This window comes from Macrotis lagotis, chromosome 4 (genome assembly GCF_037893015.1).
Source record: "Macrotis lagotis isolate mMagLag1 chromosome 4, bilby.v1.9.chrom.fasta, whole genome shotgun sequence".
Taxonomy (NCBI): Eukaryota; Metazoa; Chordata; class Mammalia; order Peramelemorphia; family Peramelidae; genus Macrotis; species Macrotis lagotis.
The window spans coordinates 221,304,810-221,330,819 of record NC_133661.1 but is presented as its reverse complement, the minus strand read 5'-3'; the positions used below and the strand labels follow the sequence as shown (position 1 = coordinate 221,330,819).

The 26,010-nt window shown below is 35.1% G+C and overlaps 1 protein-coding gene across 5 annotated transcripts in view; it reads left to right on the top strand.

Annotated features, from left to right (window-relative positions):
- LOC141522202 (cation channel sperm-associated auxiliary subunit beta-like) overlaps nucleotides 1-26,010 on the top strand; it is a 204,147-nt gene that overhangs the window by 97,472 nt on the left and 80,665 nt on the right. For 3 of the 5 annotated variants that reach the window (XM_074235404.1, XM_074235406.1, XM_074235407.1), the window contains exons 16-17: nucleotides 22,332-22,486; nucleotides 25,015-25,172. The exons of the other annotated variants lie outside the window; for them this stretch is intronic. In XM_074235404.1, the coding sequence (XP_074091505.1) occupies nucleotides 22,332-22,486; nucleotides 25,015-25,172 (313 nt within the window). The remainder of the gene's footprint in view (nucleotides 1-22,331; nucleotides 22,487-25,014; nucleotides 25,173-26,010) is intronic. 5 annotated transcript variants of the gene reach the window in all.

Genomic DNA, 26,010 nt, shown 5'->3' with positions numbered 1-26,010 from the left:
AGTAAGAATATTGACAAACAACAGTGTATACAGGGGGAAGGTGACCATAACATTGAGGCACTGTAGATCATGTTATAGGTATGTCAAGAAGGAACTGAAGTCATTAATATTAAGGGGAAAGAAGATGTAAGGAGAACATAACAGCTTCTTTTGTATTTGAACTATAATGTGGAAGAATTGTTATCATATTGGTCATGTTCTTAGATTTGATCTTCATTGGTACATAGGGCATAACTAGGAGCATTTGGTGGAGGTTACAGAGTGATATATTTATATTGATTTGAAGAAAAAAATTCAAAGCAACTTTAGCTATCTGAAGGCAAAATGAACTGCTTCGGGAAATAATGGGGGTCCTGTTTAATACAGGGACCTAGTTATCCACTTGTCACGTATACCAGTGTCATAGAGCAGATTTGTTTCAATAAGGACCATAAAAAATTCCCTCTGAACTTTTTAAAAAACTCAGTTTCCTTGATTGATTCATAATACCAGTAAGACCTTTAGAGCTCCAGTCCTACAACCCTCATGCAGTAAATGATTAGCAGATCTCTTAGAGAAAATCAGTGGAACCTCAGGATAGTTGTGAAGTTTCTTGTCTCAGAGCAAGTTGTATACTGGGGTTATGCTTACATCTATTTTTTGAGAAGGTAACTAAAAACTCAAGCTTCTTCATAAATAATACCTTATCTGAGTACCACAATAGATTCTACTGACACTGTTTAAGATGAGCTTGATAGTATCAAATTTATTTGATAGTCTACTACTTGTTGGGACTTATTATTCTTACATGAGAATTGAAAGGCAGCAAATCTTTTTTGCAATTTTCTAATTACATACAACATTCATTTATTTGCAAGTTTATGAATTCCACCATTTTTTTCCACCATCCTCTCTTCCCTCCCCCTCTCCAAGGTGGCAAATGGATCTGGTAAAAAGTTGGACATGTAAAATTGTGCTTTACATTTTTCAATATTAGCCATGTTGTGAAAGAAAAATTAGAATTAAGGGAGAAAATTCATGAGAAAGAAAAAGCATAAAAGAAGTTTTAGAAAGTGAACACAGTATACTGCTTTATTCTGTACTCAGGCTTTATATTTCTTTTCTCTGGTTGTGGATGACCTTTTCCAAATCAAGTCTCCCAGGGTTGTCCCATATCTCTGAACTGCTGAGAGGAGCTGCATCCAGCATAGCCGTTCATCTCATAATGTTATTGTTGTTATTCAGTTCACATAAGTAATGCATGCTTTTCTAAAGGAAAGGCAGCAATCAAGAATCTTTCCTGTACTGGCTCAATCTTTAACTTCTGGTCCCCTGCCATCTCACCCTTATCTCCAATAGTTTAAGACTGACAGACTCAACCTATACCTACTATCTCCATTCAGGCTTGAGATGCAAACTAGGAACAAAAATGTTTGGAATAATCTAAGAAGAGTACTTCTGACACACTCACCTGTGGTCAGAATGAACAATATTGGGACAACTGTATAGGCTCAGGAAAAAACTCTCAAAGAGTGGGAAACTTATAGGGCTTACTATCTCCCATAGTTGTGTTTTAAAAGATGTCACATTTCTTTTTCAGTTGAGTACCACTATGTCTGTATTGAAAGGCCATTGGTAAATATAGATTAGCTTTTCCAAATCAAAAAAACAGAAAGGAAAAACAGAAGTAGCTTGACAGGAGAAAATCAGCAGATAGTAGCTTTCAAATGCAATCTAATTTCAGATTACTCTAGATTATTTCCCTTGTAAAACTGAAATTACACTATAAATGTTGATGGTATTATAATTATTTCATTCTCATCATTAGGATAGAGTGCAAAGAGAAAGAATTCTTTGATAAATCATTACCTATTAAAAGTTTGGTCACTCTTTTAAAGTATTTCACAATTAGATTGGTTTTATTTTCTGTTGAATAAAAGTATCAGAATATTAGCCTCCATTATGAATACAAACTGAAAGAATCCTTGATATGTTAGCTCCAATGGCAGACAAAAAGACAAGGATATGACCATGCATCATTCTGTGACAACATGATTTTAATTTAATTTTGGTGTTTATTTGAGATTGTAAATTTATGGTTGTCTAGTTTTTTCCCTAGTTTCATGTCCAATTCACTGATCTACTCCTTCTCTCATTTACTGAAGTATATGTTTAGATATATAAAATTTTCCCCATAGCAGTTTAAGGATAGCATTCCAAATGTTTATATGTGGTCATTTTGCTATAATTCTCTTTAATGAAATTATTGGGTTTTTTTCACTTCTTTTTCAATTACATACAAAGATAGTTTTCAACATTCATCCATTTCCAAGTTTATGAGTTCCACATAACTCAACCACATAACTTTCCCCTCTCCATTGTAGTGAACAATCTAGTAAAAGTTGTGCATAATATTTCCATATTAGCAATGTTGTGAAAGAGGAATTAGAACTAAGGAGGTAAAATCCATGAGAAAGAAAGAAAAAACATAAAGATATTTTCTCCTTTTTTAACTAAAGATTTTATTTTGAGTTTTACAATTTTGTCCCCATCTTACTTCCCTCCCCCATCCCCCCCCCACAGAAAACAATTTTTCAGTCTTTACATTGTTTCCATGTTGTACATTGATCCAAATTGAGTGTAATGAGTGAGAAAAATCATATCCTTAAAGAAGAAACATAGCATATAAGAGATAACAAGATCAGACAATAAGATATCTGGGTTTTTTTTCCTAATTTAAGGTAATAGTCCTTGAACTTTGTTCAAACTGCACATTTCATTATCTGGATACAGATGGTAGTCTCCATTGCAGACAGCCCCAAATTGTCCCTTATTGTTGCACTGATGAAATAAGCGTGTCCATCAAGGTTAATCATCACCCCCCATGTTGCTGTTAGGGTATACAGTGTTTTTCTGCTTCTGCTCATCTCACTCAGCATCAGTTCATGCAAATCCCTCAAGGCTTCCCTGAATTCCCATCCCTTCTGGTTTCTAATAGAACAATAATGTTCCATGACACACATATACCACAGTTTGCTAAGCCATTCCCCAATTGAAGGACATTTCCTTGATTTCTAATTCTTTGCTACCACAAACAAGGCTGCTATGTATATTTTTGTACAAGTGATGTTTTTACTCTTTTTTCATCATCTCTTCAGGGTATAGACCCAGTAGTGGCATTGCTGCGTCAAAGGGTATGCTCATTTTTGTTGCCCTTTAGGCGTCGTTCCAAATTTCTCTCCAGAAAGGTTGGATGAGCTCACAGCTCCACCAATAGTATAATAGTGTCTCAGATTTCCCACAACCCTTCCAACAATGATTATTATCCTTTCTGGTCATGTTGGCCAGTCTGAGAGGTGTGAGGTGGTATCTCAGAGAAGGTTTAATTTGCATTTCTCTAATAAGTAATGATTTAGAACACTTTTTCATATGGCTATGGATTGCTTTGATCTCCTAATCTGTAAATTGCCTTTGCATATCCTTTGACCATTTGTCAATTGGGGAATAGCTTTTTTTTTTTTAACATGACTCAGTTCTCTGTATATTTTAGAAATGAGTCCTTTGTCAGAAACATTAGTTGTAAAGTTTGTTTACCAGTTTACTACATTTCTTTTGATCATGGTTGCAGTGGTTTTATCTCTGCAAAAGCTTTTTAATTTGATGTAATTGAAATCATCTAGTTTGTTTTTATTGATGTTCTCCATCTCTTCTTCCTTAGTCATAAACTGATGCCCTTTCCAGAGATCTGACAGGTAATCTTATAATTTGCTTATAGTATTTTTTATGTCTAAATCCTGTATCCATTTGGATCTTATCTTGGAATAGGATGTGAGGTGTTGGTCTAATCTAAGTTTCTTCCATACTAACTTCCAATTTTACCAACAGTTTTTATCAAAGAGACAGTTTTTATCCCAATAGCTGGACTTTTTGGGTTTATCAAATAGAAGATTACTATATTTGTTTCCTGCTATTTTACCTAATCTATTCCACTGATTCACAGTTTCTTAGCCAATACCAGACAGTTTTGATGACTGATGTTTTATAATATAATTTTATATCAGGTAGGAAAAGACACATTCTTTTCACTTTTTTCATTAAATCCCTGGAAATTATTGACTTTTTATTCTCCATATGAATTTACTTACACCATTTTCTAACTCATTAAAGTAATTTTTTTGGAATTTTGATTGACAGGGCAGTAAACAGGTAGTTTAGTTTGGGTAGAATTGTCATTTTTATTATATTAGCTTGACCTATCCATGAACAGTTGATGCTTGCCCAGTTATTTAAATCTGATTTAATTTGTGTGAGAAGTGTTTTATAATTGTTTTCAAAATGTGTCTGAGTCTGCCTTGGCAAATAGACTCCCAGGTATTTTATATTGTCTGAGGTTAATTTGAATGGGATTTCTCTTTCTAGTCATTTTTGTTGTATCTTGTTAGTCATATATAGAAAAGTTGATGGGTTATGAGCGTTTATTTTATATCCTGCAACATTGCTAAAATTTCTAATTGTTTCCAGTAGTTTTTTGGATGATTTCTTGGAATTTTCTATGTATACCATCATGTCATCTGCAAAGAGTGAGAGTTTTGTCTCTTCCTTCCCAATTCTATTTCCTTCCATTTCTTTTTCTTCTCTAATTGCTGAAGCTAAAAATTCTAATATGATATTGAATAGTAATGGTAATAATGGGCATCCTTGTTTCATCCTTGATCTTATTGAGAATACCTCTAGCCTGTCCCCATTGAATATAATGCTTGTGGATGGTTTCAGATACATACTGTTAATTATTCTGAGAAACAGTCCACTTATTCCTACACTCACTACTGTTTTTAGGAGGAATGGGTGCTGTATTTTGTCAAAAGATTTTTCGGCATCTATTGATATGATCATGTAATTTCTGATAGGTTTGTTGTTGATATAATTGATTATACTAACAGTTTTCCTAATAGTGAACCAACCCTGTATTCCTGGGATAAATTCCACTTGATCATAATGTGTTATCCCAGTAATAACATATTGTAATCATTTTACTAACATTTTATTTAAGATTTTTGCATCTATATTCATCATGGAGATAGGTCTATAATTTTCTTTCTCTGTTTTAACTCTTCCTGGTTTAGGTATCAGCATCATATTGGTGTCATAGAAAGAGTTAGGCATAACTCCATCATCCCCTGTTTTTCCAAAGAGTTTATATAGAATTGGAACCAATTATTCCTTAAATGTTTGATAGAATTCACTTGTGAATCCATCAGGCCCTGGAGATTTTTTCTTAGGGAGTTGCATGATGGCTTTTTGACTTTCTTTTTTCTGAGATTGGGATGTTTAGGTATTTAATCTCTTCTACATTTAACCTGGGCAACTTATATTTCTGTAAATGTTCATCCATTTCACTTAGATTTTCCAATTTATTTGCATAGAGTTGGGAAAAATAATTTTGGATTATTGCATTAATTTCTTCCTCATTGGTGGTGAGTTTAGCTTTTTTGTTTATGATACTAAGAATTTGGTTTTCTTTCTTTTTTAAAAATTAAATTAAACAGGTTTATCAACTTTATTGGTTTTATCATAAAACCAACTTTTGGTTTCATTTATAAATTCAATAGTGTTTTGCATTTGATTTTATTAATTTCTCCTTTAAATTTTAGAATTTCCAATTTGGTATTTAATTGGAAATTTTTAATGTGTTCTTTCTCTAATTTTTTTAGTTCCTTATTTGGGTCATTGATTTTCCTTTTCTCTAATTTATTCATGTAAGCGTTTAAAGATAAAATATATCACCCTGACAGCTATTTGGAGTGAATCCCATGTTTTGTTTTGTTGTTTCATTATTGTCATTGTCTAGGAAAAAAGATTAATTTTTTCTATAATTTGTTTTTTGATACACTCATTCTGTAAAATGAGGTTATTCACTTTGCAATTGGTTCTGGGTCTATATCCCCCCTGGGGGATTGTATTGCATTGTATTGTATTGTATTGTATTGTATTGTATTGTATTGTATTGTATTGTATTGTACTGTATTGTGACCTGAGAAAGATGTATTCACTATTTCTTCCTTTCTACAGTTGATCATTAGGTTTTTACATCCTATTACATGGTCAATTTTTGTATAAGTGCCATGTACTGCAGAGAAAATGGTATATTCCTTTCTATACCTATTCAATTTCCTCCATAAGTCTATCATATCTAATTTTCTAATTTTTCTAACAATGTATTCACCTCCTTAACTTCTTTCTTGTTTATTTTATGAATTGATTTGTCTAGATTTGGGAGTGGGAAGTTGAACTCTCCTGCTAGTAGAATTTTGCTGTATATGTCTTCTTGTAGTTCTTTCAGCTTCTCCTCTAAGAATTTGGATGCTAACACATTGGGTGCATATATATTCAGTATTGAAATCACTTTATTGTCTATGGCACCCTTTAAGAGAATAGTTTCCTTCATTTTGTCTTGTAAGGCTATCTATTTTTGCAGCTGCTTTGTCTGAGATAAGGATTGTCAACCCCACTTTTTTCACTTCACCTGAAGCAAAATATATTTTGCTCCAACCTTTTACCTTTACTCTGTATGTATCTCTCTGCTTCAAATGAGTTTCTTGTAACTAGCATATTGTAGGATTCTGTTTTTTAATCCACTCTGCTATTTGCTTATGTTTTAAGGGAGAGTTCATACTATTCACATTCAAAGTTATAATTACTAATTCTTTATTGCCCTTCATACTGTCTTCCCTCTGTGTGTATTTTCCCCCTTCCCCCCTTTATCCTTATACCCCAGTATTTTGTTTCTGAATACAACCCCCTTTAGTGTGTTTGCCCTCCTATATCCACCCCTCCCCTTTCTTTCCCCTTTCCATTTTTTCCCTTTTCCCTTCCCTTCCTTTTGTTAGTTCCCCTTTATCCCACTCCCCCTTTCCCCCTTTCAATACTTGAATTTTAGATGATTTTTAATTTAACTGAGTATGTGTGTAAACTGACTTTAAGGAAAGTCTGATGAGAAGAACATTCAGCTGTTTCTCATCTCCTCCCTTCTTCCCCTCTATTACCATAGGTATTTTGTCCTTCCTTCTTCCCCTCTATTACCATAGGTATTTTGTATCTCTTAGGGTAATGAGATTTACCCCATTCAGTCCCCTCCCTCCTCCCGTCTCTTTCCTGCCCCCTTTTTAAGGTGGTAGTATTTTAAAATCATTCTATCTGAGGCCTAGAAAATTCTGAGTGTCCGTCACTTCACTTCTAGCTAAGTACATTCTATCCAATAGAATTACAATTCTTGAGAGTTATTAGAGTCTTTCTCCTAAGTAGGTTTATAGCCAGTTTCATCCCATTGGATAGCAGTCTCATGATAAGTCATGAGTGTCCATCACTTCTAGTGTTAGGTATATTCTCATTGTTAGAGTTACAATTCTCAAGATTTATGAGAATCTTTTCTTCCCATGCTGGGATACAGCCAATTTCAATTTGTTGGATAGCATTTTTTTTCTTTACCCCCCCCATTTGTTTTGTTTTACCTTTTCATGTGTTTCTTGAAACTACTGTTAGATGTCCAAATTTTCTATTTAACTATGATGGTATTTTCTGGTATTTTCATCAGGAATTTTTGGAATTCTTCCATTTTGTTTTTTCCCCCTGAAAAGGAAGGGTCAACTTTGTGATATAGTGGATCCTTGGCTGCATTCCAGGCTCCCTTGCTCTTCAGAATATTGCCTTCCAGGTCCTTCAGTCCTTTAAATTTGATGTAGCCAGGTCCTGTGTAATCCTTACTGTGGCTCCTTGGTATTTAAGTTGTTTATGTGTGGCTGCTTGCAGGATTTTCTCTTTTATCTGATAATTCTGGAATTTGACCACAACATTCCTTGGTGTTTTCGTTTTAGGATCTCTCTTTCTAGAGGGGATCTTTGTATTCTTTCAATAACTACTTTGCCCTCTGATTCCATGATATCAGGACAATTTTCCATCACTAGATCCTGTAATATTTAAGTCCAGGGTTTTTTCCTCTTCAATGTTTTCAGGAAGTCCAATAATTCTCAGGTTGCCCCTTCTCTCTCTCTATTCTGGAGGTTAGTGGTTTTGCTGATGAGGTATTTTACATTTTATTCTAGTTTTTCTATTTTTTGATGTTGTTTAACAGGCTCTTGCTGTCTCATGAAGTCATTAGTTTCTGCAGACTCCATTCTTTTTTTTTTAGGGAGGAGTTTTCTTCATTTACCATTTGCAACTCCTTTTCCAGTTGGTGAATTCTACTTTTGAAAGAGCTTTCCATTTGATCAATTGAGGTTTTGAGAGAATAATTTTCTTTTTTGCATTTGCCCAATTGAGGATCTGAGAGATTTATTCTCATTTTGTATTTGATCAGTTGTGTTTTCCAATTTGTTTTCTTGTTGCAAGGTGTTAATTGTCTCTCCCAAATTTTCCAATTGATTTTTAAACCCCTTCCTTATTTTTCAAGAAAGTCTTTCTGTTCTGGAGACCAGATCATATTCTCTTCAGAGCTTCTAGTTCTCTCTGAATTAGGGTCTTTTCCTTCCAAGGATTTTTCTATGGCTCCAGCTTTCTGCTGTCCTTTCTTCATTGCATCTCTCCTTCAGCAGAACTCTCTCCCCATCCCTGTTAGCACCATCACCAGTGTCTCTTCTTTTTAGTAGACCCAAGTCCTCATGGTCTCGTACCATAGCTGATCAAGCATGTCCATCACTCGGGCTCTCAGGCTCCTGATCTGCAGCTGATCTTTCCTCTGTGCCCAGACTCACCCATGGCTGTGGAAGACAAATCCTGAGGTAGTTGTTCTTTCTCCTGGCCTTTCTTTCTGGATTTTGTGGGTAGGATTTCTTTTAAGAGGTTTGTTTCATATCATAGATGGGGAAAGACCAGGAGACTTTAGAACTGTGCCTGTCTTCTCTCTGCCATCTTGGCCAGAAGTATAAAAGACATTTTAAAAAGTAAATAAATTATATTTTGTTTTTAATTCAGACTCCAAAGTGATTTTTTTCTCTTTGTGTGAATATAGATGTCCTTTTCTATAAAAGATCTTTCAGGATTGTCATTGGCCACAGCTTCTGAGAGAATCTGAATTCATCATAGTTAATCCATCTCAAAATGTTGCCATTAAGCTGTACCATGTCCTACTGGTTCTGTACTCTCCACTAAACATAAGTATTTGCAAGTCTTTCTTGGTTTCTCTAAAGTCCAGACTATTATGACATCTTGTAGAACAAAATACTCCATCATATTCATATACTATAACTTTTTCTGACATCCCCAGTTTATGGACATCCCCTCAATTTCCAATTATTTATCACTACAAAAAATTCACTTTAAATTTTTTTGTACATGTAGTCTTTCCCCCTTTTTTATGATCTCTTTAGGATACTCACCTAGTAGTAGCATTCTTGGTATGTCCTTTGGTATTATTGCCTTAGGGCTTAGTTTCAGATTGCTCTACAGAATGGTTTTATTAGCTCTGAACTCCACCAACAGTGCATTATTGTCCCAGTTTTCCCACATCCTCTCCAACACTGACCATTTTTCTTTTTCTTTATCATCTTAGCCAATCTGATAGGTGTAAGGTGGTACCTCAGGTATTTTAATTTGTATTTCTTTAACAAGCAATTACTTGGACCTTTTTTAATATGGTGAGAGGTGTTTTTAATTTCTTCAACTAAAAACTTTGTACGTAATCTTTGATCATTGGCGTTGAAGTTGGAGAATGGCTTGTATTCTTAAAAACTCAATTTAGTTCTCTATTCATTTAGAAATTAGTCCTTTATCACAAATACTAGCTATGAAAATTGTTTCCTAGATTTCTGCATTCCTTCTAATCTTGGTTGCATTAACTTTATTTGTCCAAAAGCTTTTTATATTTAATGTAGTTGCAGTCATCCATTTTGTGATTTATAATGTTCTCTTTCTTCTTTTATTTGGTCATAAGCTTCTTCCTTCTCCATAGATTTGACAGATATCTTATTTCTTATTCTTCTGCTCTCTTGCATCCATTTCAACCTTATTTTGGTATAGAATTTAAGATATAGGTCTATGCCAATTTTCCCCCTGCAAGTTTTGTTAAATAGTGAGTTCTTAGGCAGCTAGGTGGCATGGTATATGGACTTCCCAAGCACTGGCCCTGGAGTCAGGAGGACTTGAGTTAAAAATCTGGCCTCAGACACTTAATAATTACCTAACTGTGTGACCTTGGGCAAGCCACTTAACCCCATTGCCTTGCAAAACATAAATAGTGAGTTCTTATCCCAGAAACTAGTCTTTGAATTTATCAAACAGTTGATTAATATAGTCATTTGCTATTATTTCCTTTGTACCTAATCTATTCACTGATCCATTTCTTTGTTTCTTAGCCAGTACCAATAGTGCCAATGACTGCCACTGTTTAATATAGTTTTAGATATATTACACCCTGACCACTTGCTTTTGCATTATTTTCATTAATTGTCTTGTATTCATGATATTTTTTGCTCCAGATGAATTTTGTATTTTTCCCTAACTCCATATAAAGGTTTTTAGGTAGTTTGATTAGTGTAACTCTGAATAAGTAATTTAATTTAGTTAGAACTGTCATTTTTATTATATTAGCTTGGTGTCCCATGAGCAATTACTTAAGGAATCTATCTACTGAGGCAAATACAGAAAGTATCTGCTCACAATTACAAAACACTTTTCAAATAAATAAACTCATATCTAAACAGGTGATAAAATGTCAGTTGCTCATGTGTAGTTTTATGGACTAACATATGGTCAGTTTTTGTACTGCAGGGAAGAAGGTATATTCCTTCCCTATTCCCATTTAATTTTCTCCAAAGTCAATCAAATCTAAGTTCTCTAAAATTCTATTCAGTTTCTTAACTTCTTTCTTTTCTTAAATTTTCTGGTTAAATTTATCAAATTCTGAGAAAGGCAGGCTAAGATCTCCCATTAATATAGTTTTACTACCTCTGTAACATTTTTAGCTTCCCTCCATGAATTTAGATGTTATACCATTTGGTGCATATATGTTAAATATGGATATTACTTCATTGCCATGGTACCTTTTAAGAAGATATAGTTTTAGGGAAGAGCCAAGATTTTTGGTGTGAAATCAGAAATTCCCAGAAACTCTTCTCTAAAATACTCTAAAGACCTTAAAATTATGACTCAAACTGAATTTCAGAGGCAGAATTCATCGAAAGACCCATTGAAACAATTTTCAACCCAAGATAACTTGGAAGATCCATGGGAAGTCTTTGTTCCACTGGGCTTAGAAGGGGTAACAGGGAATCCAGGATCATGCTGCACCAGAGTGAATAAGTTCCAACTTGTAGGTTGTCTGGATCCCTGGGGGTACCTGGGCTTGTCACAGAAAAACTGATTTCTGGACTTCCCAAGCACAACTTAGAAGATCAATGAGAAAACTCTGCAAGAGTTAGTCCAGAGCCTACACCAGTGTAGCCCTGTACCTAGAAGACAGATGCAGGCCTGTGGAGCTACCTAGCAGGGAGCTGCTGGCAGTCGCTTCAACAGTGCTCAGCACATGGAAGATGAGGAGGTAGGGGAAGACTGTTGAGTTCTCTCTGCTATCCATGGGACAGGACTCTTGTGCTTTGTCCATATTTAGACCCTGGTAGTAGTCTGAGCACCCCATTGCCATAGCAGAGCAGGGACCCTCCTTACAGCTCCAGGGCAGAGGGAAGTGCTCATGTCATCCACAGAGCAGAGCACAGGTCAGGAGAGCAGTCAGAGCCTCTCATAAGACATTGAAAGAACTGGGATCCTTGCAAGGGTGTTCCAATAACACTCAAAAGCTGCTGAGAGGAGAGGATGGGAAGGGAATGTGGAGGGAGATTTTATAACTTAAAACTATACATATGCATTTGGATGAATGTTGAAAAAACTTTCATAACATATAATATTTGGAAGAATAAAATATCAATTAAAAAAGAAATCAATTTAGATCAAATAGAAAAAGCATCCAAAAAAGTTAATAGGAGAATACCTTAAAAAACAGAGTTGGCCAGATGGAAAAGGAGATAAGAAAGCACTCTGAAGAAAACAACTACTTCAAATGTAGAATGGAGCTAAGGGAAGATAATGAATTTTTAAGGAATCAAGAAAAAATCAAACAAAATGAAAAGAATCAAAAACTAGATGAAAATATGAAATATCTTATTGGATAAATAACTGCCATGGAAAAACAGATCCAGGAGAAAGTATTTAAAAATTATTGGGACACATAAAAGTCATGACCAGGAAAAGAGCCTTGATTGCATTTTTAAAGGAAAAAGTACCTTTTTATCCTAGAAGCAGAGGGTAAAGTAGAATTGAGAGAATCCACCAATCACCTCCTGAAAGAGATTAAAAAATTATTCCCAGGAATATTATAGCAGAACTTAAAAATCAAAGAAAATAATTACAAGCAGCCAGGGAAAAAAATTCAAATATCAGGATTACACAGAATTTAGCAGCATCTTCTACATTAAGGGCTCATCGGACTTGGAATATGCCATTCCAGAAGGCAAAAGAGCTTGGATTACAACCAAGAATCAAGTACCAAGCAAAACTGAGCATGCTCTTTGAGGGGAAAAGATGGACATTCAGTGAAATAGGGGACTTTCAAACTTTCCTGTTAAAATGACTAGAGCTGAACAGAAAGTTTGATCTCCAAGTACAGGACTCAGGCAAGGCATAGAGAGGGTGTACGGGAAGGGCACTGAATGATGTTGAACTGCTTGTATTCCTACATGAAAAAATACTGATAACTAATATGAACCATCTCAATTAATAGAGCACTAAAAAGATGCATATATAGAAACAAGGCACAGAAGAGAGCTGAATATGAAGGTATAATACAGTATAAAGATGGTTTCAATAGGTGAAAAAAGGTGAGAAAGGGGAAAGGAGAGGTATAATACTAAGGTATTTCATGTAAGAGTCAAGAAAAAGCTTTTGCAATGCAGTGAAATGGGGGAATGGTGGGGGGAATGAGTGAGCCTTCATTCTCATTAGAAATGACAGCAAACAGCATACACCCTTAATAGGGAATAGAAATCTATCTCACCGAAGAGGAAAAAGGAAAGGAATGGGATGGGAGAAAAAGGGACAGGGGATGAGACGTGGGGTGGAGGTGGTAGAGGAGAGGAAAAATTTGGGGAGGGGGTAAAACATACGTTTTTTTTTTGGGGGGGGGGTTGAAGGTGGTGGGTGTGTGGCCTGCCTGGGATCATGTGAGTGGTCTGGGACAGGATTTGGACTTGAGTCCACTTGGCTCCAGGTCTGTACTCTGTCCTCTGTGCCACTTGGCTGCCCATAACACATTCTTAAGGAGGGACAAAGCTAAAAGAGGAAGAGAATAGACTAGATGGGAGTGGGGAGGAATAGATGGAGGGAAATACTATTAACAAAAGCAACTGTGGAAAAAATATTGAAGCAAATTCTCTGATGGACTTAAAATAAAAAAAAAAATGTGATCAATTCCAGAGAGAGAGTTGATGGTATCTGAACACAGAATGAAGTACATTTTTTTCTACAATTCTACTCATCTTAATTTTTTAAATATTTATTTTGTCCTAAAATTTATCTTGTTCTGAGAGGATAATTTGTGGTCCCCCCCTAATAAAACTAGAATAGTTTTACTGTACTTTTTCTCCTGTGTTTAACTTTTCCTTTAAGAATGAGTATGCTAAAAACTTCTTGGGGTGGAGCCAAGATGGCAGCAGGAGAAGAGCCTCTCTTAGCTGCACTCTCCAAAATATTACAAAAAACCTTAACATTATGACTGTAATTAAATTTTTGAGAGACAAAAGCCACAGAAAGATCCAGTGAGGCAATTCTCCAGCCTAAGGTAACCTGGAAATTAGTGGGAAAACTCTGTTCCATGGAGTTAGAGGTGTGGCCCTGAAAGAGCAAAACAAATTCTGCCTCCTGGGAGCAGCCCCAGGGGGCCTGGGAGCATTGGCTCCTGGTAGAAGAAGCAGTTTCCTGACCTGCAACCCAGGGAGCACCAAGCACAACTTGGAAGATCAGCAGTGAGATCTCTGCCAGAGCGAGTGCTAAGCCCAGGCCCTTGGTGTGGCTGTAGGAGCCCAGATCAGAAAATGGAAGCAGGCCTGCATAGTTGCTCAGCAGGAGCCTCCAGGAAGATGCACCCTGAGTGCTCAGCCCACCAAAAGTAAGGGAGTGGAGGGAGACTTCCAAGGTCTGTCCTCTGTCCCTGGAACAGGACATTAAGAACTTATAGGACTTGGAATATAATATTCTGGAAGGCAAAATAATTTGGAATGCAACTAAGAATCAACTACCCAGGAAAACTGGGTTTTCTAGGGGAAAAGATGTACTTTCAATGAAATGGGAATTTCAAATGTTCCTGTTGAAACAACCAGAGCTGAACAGATAGTATGACCTTCAAGTACAGGACTCAGGTAAAGCATAGAGAGTGGAGGAGAAGGATAAATTATGAGGGACTCAATGATGATGAACTGAATGTATTCCTACATGGACAAATGATACTGATAATACTCATATGGATCTTCCCATTTAATAGAGCAGGTAGAAGGAACTTTTATAGATGAAGCACAGAGAGTTGAATTTAAAGATAAAATATATTGTAAAAATGGAGTCAATGAGTGTAAGGGAAATGTACTAGGAGTAAGAAAAAGAAGAGGTGGAATAGTCTAAGATATTTCATATATTAAGATTTTTTTGCAATGAATTTTTACAATGGTATGGAAGGGGGAAGGCAAGGGGGATGAGGGAACCTTCACTCTCATCAAAAATAGTTCAGAGAGGAAACAGCATACACAATAGGGTATAGACATCTGGAGAAAAAAGGACAGAAGAGAAACAGGGGGAAGGGGGGGTGAGTGATAGAAGAGAGAGTAGATTATAGGAGAAAATAGTCAGATATAATACATTTTTGCTTTTTTGCTTTTTTCAAGGTTGTGGGATTAGGTGGCCTGGCCTGGATCATGGGGCAGGGTGGTTGCTGGGTCTCTGGGGTGATAATGTGGGCTTGGGGTCTCTTGGCCCCAGGGCTGGTGCTCTATCACCTGCACCACTTAGCTACCCTGCAGCACATTTTAGAAGAGGGACAGAGTGAAAGGAGAGAGAAAATATAATAGATGGTAGTGGGGAGGAATGGATGGAGGGAATTACAACCAGCAACAGCAACTATAGAAAAATATGGAAGCAACTTGTGATGGACTTATGATAAAGAATGTGATCCACCTGAGACAGCGCTGATGATATCAGAACACAGACTGAAACACATTTTTTCTCTCTTTCTTTTACTTTATTTCTCATTAGATTCTATATTTTTGTGGGGGGAGGGGGTATTATGCTTATTCTTAAACAAGAATAGTTTTGTAATGTGCAAATAAAAAAAAAGAAGAAAAACGTTAATAAAAAAGAATGAGTATACTGAGGAAAGAACTGCAGGAACTGATGTTGAGTGAAGGGAGAACCAAGAGAACATTGTATGCATTAACAACAACATTGTGAGTTGATCAACTTTGATGGATGCAGCTCCTCTCAGCAATTCATAGAGCCAGGACAATCCTGGGAGAACTGCAGTGGACAATACCATCCACATCCAGATGAAGAAAACAAAACAAACTACAGACTTTGAATGAACCCTATGTTCACTTTCCTACAAATTTCTCATGTTTTTCCTTCCTATTCCATGGTTTTCTTTCTTTTCCCTTAGGCTTAATTTCTCATGCAGAAAATGACTATTATCCTAATATGTTAAACACAAATGTCCAAGAACAATATTCACTAGGCTGTTTGTTGATGATAAGGAGGGTAGTAGGAAGGGAGAGTAGACAAAAATTGTGGAAATTATTAATATGCACGTGAATTAATGTTGAAAAACTTTCATAACATGTAATTGGAAAAATAAAATACCAATAAGAAAATTAAATAATTTAAAAATTAAATACCTAAAAAAAGAATGTGTATACTATGGGTTTTAGTATTTAGTATTGATATTATTTCATTAGCTATGATCCCTTTTAGCAGGATGTAGTTTCCCTGCTTATCTTTTGATGGAGTCTCATTTTGCTTTTGGTGTATATGAGATCAAAGTTTCTACTGTTGCCTATTTTATTTCAACTGAAGCATACTAGATTCGGTTCTACCCTTTGTATCAAGTGTGTTTTTTTGTAAACAATAGATTGGATTCTGCTTTATAGGTGAGTTTATCCTATTCACACTCATAGTAATGATTCCTAACTGCCCATTTTCCTCTATCCTATATTCTTCTGTTTATCTTTTTATCCTTTTTCCTTCCCTAAAGTCTGTTTTGCTACTGACTACTGCCTTCCTTTTTTGGTCTTCCCTTTTATTATCATCCCCTTCTTTCTCTTATCACCTTCTTTTCTTTCTTCCTTGTTGGGTAAACATATTTCTATATTCACTCAATCTCGCTTTGTGTGTCCCCCCTCCTTTAGGAACCAATTTGGATGAGAGTGAGGTTGAGTGTTATCTACAATGCCCCCCATTTCCAATTCCATTATAAAAATTATTTACTGTGTGACTCTTTTATGTGAGATAATTTCCCCCATTTTTCTTTTCCCTTTCATTTTCTCAAAGGTTATGCCTCTTTATCACCTATTCATTATTTTTTACATAATCCAAACATAATCTCACAACTCTGTCTTTGTAAAATCCTTGTGCCTGTATTCATAATGATAAAGTTCTTATCTTCCCATCTGGGAATATAAATAGTTTACCCTTATTGAGTTCCTTATGATTTTTTTCTTGTTTTACATTTATACATTTCTCTCGAGTTTTATATTTGGAAGTTAAATGTTTTATTCAGATCTGGTCTTTTATTAGAAATGCTTAAAAATCCTCTTTTTTATTAAATACCCATTTTCCCTCCAAAAGAATTAATCTCAGTTTTGCTGGGTAGGCTGTTTTTGGTTGTAATCCTAGTTCTTTTACCTTCTGGAATATTTTGTTCTAAAACCTCTGAATCTTTAATATGGTAGTTGCTAAATTTTTGTGTTTTCTAGATTATGGCTCCATGACATTTTAGTGTTTTCTTTCTGACATTTTAAACATTTTTTGACTTGAGAACTCTTGAATTTTACTGTAATATGGGTGGTTTTAATTCTGTGATCTCTTTTAGAAAGTGTTTAGTAGATTATTTTAATTTCTATTTTACCCTATAGTTCTAGGATTTGGGGGAAGACAGTATTCCTTTATTATTTATTGAAATATATCTTGGTGCTTTCTTTGATCATGACTTTCTTTTCAATAATTATCAAATTATGTTTTTCTCTGTTTTCCAGATGATATATTTCACATTTTCTTCTATTTTTCATTCTTTTACCTTTGTTTTATTGTTTCTTAATATATCAGTGAGTCATTTCCTTTCAATTGCCAATTCTAAATTTTATGGAATTGTTTTCCTCAGTAAGTTTTTTCGACCTTTTTCTCATTTGACCAATTCTTTTTAAGGAGTTAGTGTCATTTGTGAAATTTTGTACAACTTTTTCATTTGGCCAATTATATTTTTAAGGTGTTAGTTTCTTTGAATTTTTTGCCTCTTTTGTCAACCTGTTAAATGTCTTTCCATAGTTTTTCCTTTGCTTCTATTTTTTTACCCAGTTTTCCTTTTTCATTCTTTGGTTTTGAATATAATTTTTAGTTCTTCCAAGAATTGAACTTATTTCCAATTCATATTTTTCTTTGAGGATTTGCTTGTTACTATTTTGATATTATTAACTTATTCTTATTTTACGTCTTGTTCTTTCACCATAGTAGATTATTATAGTCAGGGTCTTTTTTTGTTTGTTTTGTTTTGTTTTTTGTAGTTTACTCATTGATCCAGCTTATTTCTTGACTTTGAACTTTATGTTAAAATTAGATTCCATTTCTGAGAGGGAATTCTATCCCCAGGCTTAATTCTTTTATCACACTATTACTTTTTTCAGAGCTTTCTCTGGGAGTTTGGGAGTTTTTGGTGGTTCCAAGGGGGTGTAATCTAAGGAGAGTTGTGGTTACTCTTCTCTTGGTCTAATCTCGGGAGTAGGAGATCCAAGTAGCAAAAGTGCCTATTTGTCCTTGAAGTGAGACCTAGGAGAGAATATAAGTAATGAACTTCTGACATAGCATGTAGCCCCTACACTCAGTGTTAGCACAGAGATTTCCTATAATCTCTTTCAGGCCAACTGCAAGACCCCTTTACTTTCTCTGGCGTGAAAACTCCTGAAGCTGCTGCTGCTGCTTTTGTTGGTCAAATCCTATCGGTGATCTCACATGAACTCTAGGTCAACCTCAACCCCTGTGACATAAATGTTTCATTCCAACATCCTAACTTTCCTTGGGATAGGAAAAAAAAAAACTATCTATCTGAATGCTTGCTATCTCTGTTTGAGGCATTATTTTAAAGTTGTTGGAAGGGGGAGTTGTGTGAGCTAAGCTGAGTGCCTCTAGTCCATCATGTTGTCTTCACTTCTTCCATTTAATTTTATGTGGCAGTTTTAATGCTGGATTTTCAGTCAGGGACACCTGAGTTCAAATCTTACTTCCAAAACATTACTAGATGTGTAACCATAAACCAGTCTCTTACCCTTTCTCAAGTTCTCTTTGCTTATTTGTAAAATAGTATAATAATAGTACCACTTTTATAAAATTGTGGGGATCAAATCATCTAGGTAAAACACTTTGTAAACTTTAAAGCACTCTATGAATGTTAACTATGATGATGATGATGATGATATTTTGCTATGTGACATATTTAATTATAAAATGCAAACATGTGTACTGTCTTGTATTGCATAGGACTTACATTCTTATATGTTAGTTTTCTTATATTGAAATTATATGGGGGGACAAGCCAAAATGGCAGCATAAAGGCAACATTTCCCAGAAACTCCTTCCCCAAAAAACTCCAAAAGCTGTCAAATTATGACTCTAACCAAAATTTAAAGGGGCAGAACCCATAGAAAGACTGAGTGATACAATTTCCCAGGCCCAGATAACTTAGAGGTTCCATGAGAAAGGTGTGCTACACCAGACCAGGGGTTGGAGAAAAGCTCAACTAACCAGGTGAGAGAAATTTACTGCACCAGAATGATTGTGGAGTGAGGAGCACTGGCCTCAGAGTAGCCCTGCAGCAAGAACCTGCATTGGGAATGGGGGAAACCAGCCTGCACCTCCAGATCCCAGCCCAAAGATGGTAAGGGGATCAGGGGAGACTACAGAAATCTCTCTGCATTCCTTGGGGCAGGACTCTGCTGTTTGACCACACTCAGATCCTGGTTGTAGTTTGGACTTCCATACTAAAAGAGCAGAGCAGGGACCCTCCTCTTAGCTCTAGGGCAGAGGGGAGCACCTGTGGTCATCTACATATCAAAGCACAGCCAAGAGAGCATAAAACCTTGGAGGAATAAAGGTCCCAGTGGGGTGTCCGCCCCCCCAAAAACCCAAAGTCTTGGAAGTGCTGTAAATGTGAGGAAAATGAATAAACCACAGAAAAGAATCTGACCTAAAAATTACTCTGGAATTAATTACTTTGATCCCATGGAAGTTCAAAACATATGCTCAGATGACCAGAAGCTCCAAGAGAAATAGAAAATGGGCTCAGGCTATGGAGGAGCTCAAAAATGACTTTGAAAAGCAATTAAGGGAGGTGAAGGAAAAATTGGGATGAGAAATGAGAACAATGAAGATAAATCTTTGAAAACCAAATCAGTAGCTTGGTGAAAGAAATACAAAAAAATACTGAAGAACATATGTTAAAAACCAGTTTAGAACAAATGGAAAAAAGCAACACACAAGGAAAATGAGAAGAATGCCTTAAAAAACAGAATTGACCAGCTGGAAAAGAAGATAAAAAAAACTTTCTGAAGAAAATAACTCCTTCAAATGCAGAATGAAACTAGAGGATGCTGATGACTTTGCAAGAAATCAGGAAGAAATAAAACTCTTCCAAAAAAGCCAAAAATTAGAAGAAAATGTGAAATATCTCACTGGAAAGGCAACCAACCTTGAAACAGATTCAGAAGAAATAATTTAAAAATTATTGGGCTACCTGAAAGTGTCAACCAGGAAAAGAGCCTAGACTTCATTTTTCAAGAAATAATATGGCAAAATTACCCTGAGATCCTAGAAGCAGAGGGTAAAATAGAAATTGAGCGAATTCATCAGTCACCTCCTGAAAGAGATCCCCAAAAAAGAAAATTAGGAATATTATAGCCAAATTCCAAAACCAAAGAGAATATACTAAAAGCAGCCACAAACAAACAGTTCAACCACCTTGGCTCTATAGTCAGGATTAAATGGGCTCATAGGGATTGGAATGCAATATTCCAGAAGGCAAAAGATGTTGGTTTGCAACTGAGAATGAACTACCCAGCAAAACTGAACATCCTCTTTCAGGGGATCAATGAAATGAGACTTTCAAATTTTCCTATTGAAACAACCAGAGCTCAACAGAAAGTATGAACTTCAAGTACAGGATTCTGGTGAACCATAGAGAGGGTGGATGAGAAAGACTAACTATGAGGAACTTAATGATATTGAACTGTTTGTATTCCTACATGGGAAGAAGATACTGATAACTCATATGAACTTTCTCATTTAAAGAGCTGTTAGGGCTGAACCCAAAGAGTGAGATAAAGACCAAAACTTGATAAGTTTGGAGATCATTAATTTCCTGGGGATTGCTTGAGGATGAAGCATACCTAAATCAGACAGTACCTGAGTGTTCAGGGGATAGAGTTTTTAAAGTGGTTTTTTGGGGAGGGGGTACTGAGAACAAGAAAGATACAGAAGCAAATACTGTAGTTAGATATAATTTCTTGTCATACTACTACAAACATGTAAACATATGGTTCAGTATAGATAGGGGACTAGACCGAGTGGGAAAAGGTCAGGGTCTTTGTGTTATGTCTGAACATGTTTCCTGAGACTGAGGGAGTCACATATTCATGGAATTCCCACAGGTTTGGGAGAGTGAAATTTACTATCTTATGGTTCCAGTCGCATCTGGGGAAGGGGAGGCAGTCCTGGGAGGAAGCAGGACTTTTTACAAACAGCAAGATAATTAGGCAAACAAGGGTGATTATGGTATATCTGTGACCCCCAGAGTCAAGCATTTGAGTCCTGTCAAATTATTTTTAGACCCAAAGGCACCTAGCCAAAGTTATATTTCTGAGGAGTTTCTTGGGCCCAGAAAGTCAAAGACGTCTTCTATACAGGAATTACACAAATATTGATGTTGTACTTCATTAGAAGGAGCATATATAGACAGGGCACAGGAAGGAGTGGAATATAATGGTATAATAAGTAAAGAGATGGAGTCAATGGGTGATTAAAAAAAGTAATGGGAGGAAGATAAAAAGAGGAAGAAGGAGCTAAGATATTTCACATATGAGTCAAGAAAAAAAGCTTTTTCAATGGAGTGGAACAGGGGAAGGAGAGGGGGAATGAGTGAGCCTTCTTTCTCATAAGAAATGGCTCAAAGAGGAAATAACATACACACTTAATAGGGTATAAAAATCTATCTTACCCTAGAGAAAAATGAGAAGAAAGAGGTGGATAAAGGGGAATGGAGGGAAGGAATGGGGGGAATAGGTGATAGAAGAGAAGGAAGATTGTGGGAGAGGGTACTCAGATACAACACACTTTTGGACAGGGACATGATGAAAGAGAGAGAATAGACTAAAAGTGGGGAGGAGTCGGGTGAAAGGAAATAGTAATTGAAACTGGTGGGGGGGATATTGAAACAACTTATCTGGTGGACTTATGATAAAGAAGGCAACTCAACCCAGAGATAGAACCATTGGAATATGAACAGACTGAAGTAAATTTTTTTCTCTCTCACTATTCTTGAGGTTTCTCATCTTCTTGGGGGGGGGTTATGTTTACTCTTATAATAAAATTATTGCAATAATATAAATAAATGCAATAAAATTGTTGTAATAATATAAAATAAATATATAATAGAAATATAAAATAAATTTTAAAAAAGAAAAATTATGTCTTAGTGCATCATGAGGCATTCAAGAATCAAGGGATACATGAGTTATGACTACTGACTTTCAATTTTCTTTAGTGGCATTAGATGATTCCCTATGCTTTGAATCAAACCAGTTATTAACTGTATCAGCTATATCCTGTTTGTTTGTCCACAGACATTTTGTTACATCTTACATATAGGGGACTCAATCTGAAGTCTATATATGTACACCCAAAGAATAAATAGATAGATTTCATTGAGTTTATGGATTTAGTTGGGGAGAATATATATTTTTTATTTTTGACTAACCTCTAAATGAATTTGTCCTTGTATTTAATTTTGTTGTTTTTTAAAAAAGGACAAGATTAAAAAAAATAATTCTTCTCTCTTTTGTTTCTGTTAGGTTTAAGAACTTATACCAAATATGGAAAAGTCAAAGTACCAACTTATGACATATACTATGATCATAAAGGCATTGGAATTTTAGTTACTCTGGATAGAAATAAACATAGTGGTATAAATAATCATCCTTTGTTGTCTACATCAGTACTCACATCGGTCAGTGATATGTATGTTGAAACTGCTTATTATTTTAAAACAATGTTTAAAATGGCTTTCAATAGCATAGGACCCATAATTGCTTTAGTATTTGGCTTACAGTCAAAAAGCAAATGACTTCTTGTCAAGAAAATGGGTTAATGATGAGCTTAATAAAACAAACCAAACTGAACTTGACTTCCTGAGATGATAGGTGAGCAGTGTGACATATTGACTTTCTATCCCTGTCTCTGACTCCTCCACAAGTGGACATGTGTATATTCATATATGTGCATATAATATGAACATATATGGTGCATATTTACATTTAAATATAAATGTATTCATACACATAAATACATATAATTAAATATGTGCACTTCTGCATGTAGGTATATATCAGTATATATATATATATGTATACATATATATATATATGTGTATGTATATCTCATAAGTGTATAGATCATTCTAGCTCCAAAAAAGCAGTAATGACTGTGTATGTGTTATAAAACAGGGATGTATTACAAGTCTCTGTATTCAAATTGAACTAGACTGATGACTCAATTTTTCTATTTGATATTCCAAATATACAGTGTTTGTCTTCTATGTATTTTTCAGTCAACCTTTATCAGTGACACAATAAATTTCATTATACCTATCAAAATTCCAAGAATTGCATATGTTCTTGTCCTTAACAAACCATTGTTACCCATACTTTTGTTGGTCATGGAATAAGAAACATCCTTCATATAAGCATGATACTGTACCAATTTTTCTATCCTGATCCACATTCAATTCTTGTGAGAGGAAACACTGTAATTATCAAGGTTTCATTTTTTTGTATCTTGTGCACTTATCACAGTACTAGACAGGGAAAGGAAGTATTGGCATTAGGAGAGAGTCAGGGGAAGCATGGATATTCTGAGTGGTTGGAGTGAGAACCATTTTAAGTTAGTATAGCTAGATGGGTACTGGTTTTAAATCAACAAAGCAATCAATAAACATTTATTCAGTGCCTACTTTGTGTCAAGCACTGCATAGCTTCAATATAAAGTCAAAAGACAGTTCTTGTCCTCAAGGAGTTTACTCTATTTTGGGAGAGACAGTATACAAAGAAATAAATAGAAAGCAAGATGTACAGAATTGATATGAAACAATCAATAGAGAAAAGGTATGAGAAATAAGGGTTGTCATAAACATTTTAAAAGATGGAATTGTAGTTTAGATTTAAAAAAATAAACATGTTAATCAGTAGGTAGAACTAAAGAGGGAGAACATTCAAAGCATGGGGACAGTCAAATAGAACATACACAGATGGAATAACTTGTTTGTGGATCCACTAGAATGCCAGTGTCATGGGATCAAAGAGTACATGTTAGGGAATAATATGCAAAAGAAAAAGAAAAAGAGGATATAAAGAACTATGACATCAAAAAGATTTTGGGGGGTGGCTAGGTGGTGCAGTGCATAGAACACCAGCCCTGAAGTCAGGAGTACCTGAGTTCAAATCCGGTCTCAGATACTTAATAATTACCTAGCTGTGTGGCCTTGGGCAAGCCGCTTAACCCCATTGCCTTGCACAAAAAGAAAAAAAGATTTTGCATTCTGATCTTGGTTGTAATAGGGAGTAATTTGAATTTATTGAGAGAGAGTTGGGAATGACATGGTTGGGACATGCATTTTAGAAAATTTACTTTAGTGTCTGAGTGGATAATAGTTTGAATGGAAGACTGAATAGACTTTAATGGATTGAGAAGTGACTTTAGGGAGGCAGTCCCACCAGCAGACTATTGCAATAGAGTAATTGACATTGTCAAAAGAGACTAGTGAGTATAGAGGAAGAAATCAAAAGACCTTGACAAAAACTTGGATTTGGTGGATGAGAGATAGTGAGAAGTCAAGGATAAATCCTAGGTCTGTTGGATTGGAAGGATGATGATGCCCTTCACAAAGAAGATGGGGTAGAGGAAACAATTCAGTGGGGAAAAATATGGAATTTTACTTTGGACTTTTAACTAATTTGTTTCTCCTCTTAATGTAAAAACACTGTTATTTTCCCCCTTCAAACCACTTACAGAAAGTGTAACATAGTTCAGAGACTGACTAGTCTTCAAGAAGCTTTAGATATTAAAGTCACTTTGATAAATTGTATGCATGTCCCCACCCAATTGTTTCAGAAAAATAAAGGCACCAGGGAGGACTGACCAAATCTCTCTTTTGGCATATCTATATTAAAAATGAGTCTTAAAAGAGATTTTGGGGGAAAGGGAAGGGAATATTTTTTCCCTCAATTAGTCTTAGTCCTTGGCACATAGGAGGAATTAGAAAGATTACATATATATACAAAGTAAAAGATAGATAGATAGATAGATAGATAGATAGATAGAGAATTTGCCAATTACTTGGAAGAAATAAAAATATAAAATAATTTTTCTGAATTTGTATAAAATTGTTCATGCTATGTATTAAATAATATTTTGTATATGAAATTATTCAAACCCAAAATAAAAGTATTTAAAAATGGCATTTTAATATTTTCATTCCAGACTGATGGAAATGTGGCATTTAATACTTCACTAGCTCCGCAGTATCTCACTGCAAATGAAATAATCTTTTTTGCCTACATACCACTGAATATAAATGAACAATGGAATGAGGACCTAAAATTTATGCCTATTCATGTTGGAAAACAATTAAGATCAAGGTATGCTATGATTTGCCTCAGATTATTGAATTTGGCCAACCTGCTTTCTGGTGTTCATTCATGGGAATAAGTTTTGAATTTTGTACAAAGCCTTTCTATATCTTCTGAGATAATGATAAGTTTATTGGTTTTTTTAATGATTGATCAATTATATTGATAGTTTTCCTAATAATAAACAAAGCCTGCACTCTTACTATGAGTCCCACTTGGTCATTATGTGTGATCTTTGTTATATTGTTTTAATCTCCTGATTAGTAAACATAGTAAACATTAGTAAACACCAGTAAATATGTATATATATATATATATATATATATATATATATATATATATATATATATATACATTAAATGGCTTGCCCAAGGCCACACAGCTAGGTAATTATTAAGTGTCTGAGGTCGGATTTGAACTCAGGTACTCTTGACTCCAGGGCCAGTGCTCTAACCACTGTGCCACCTAGCTGCCCTTGCATCAGTATATTTTAAGGAAATTGATATATAGTTTTCTGTTTTTACTTTTGGTTTATGTATTAGCACCATATTCTTGTAATTTCTGAAGGGTTTTCTTTCTTGCTTATTTTCAAAAATAATTTGTATAGTACTGAATTAATTTTTGAATGTTTGGTATAATTTACTTATAAATCCTCCTGACCCTGATGATGTTTTCTTATGGCCTTGATCAATTTCATATTCACTTTCTTTTTCTAAAATAGGGTCATTTAAGTATTTTATTTTTCCTTTTTTTTAATCTGAGAAATTTCTATTTTTATAAATATTTATGTTTCACTTAATTTGTCAGACTTATTCGAATGCAATTGGGAAAATCATTCCTAATATTT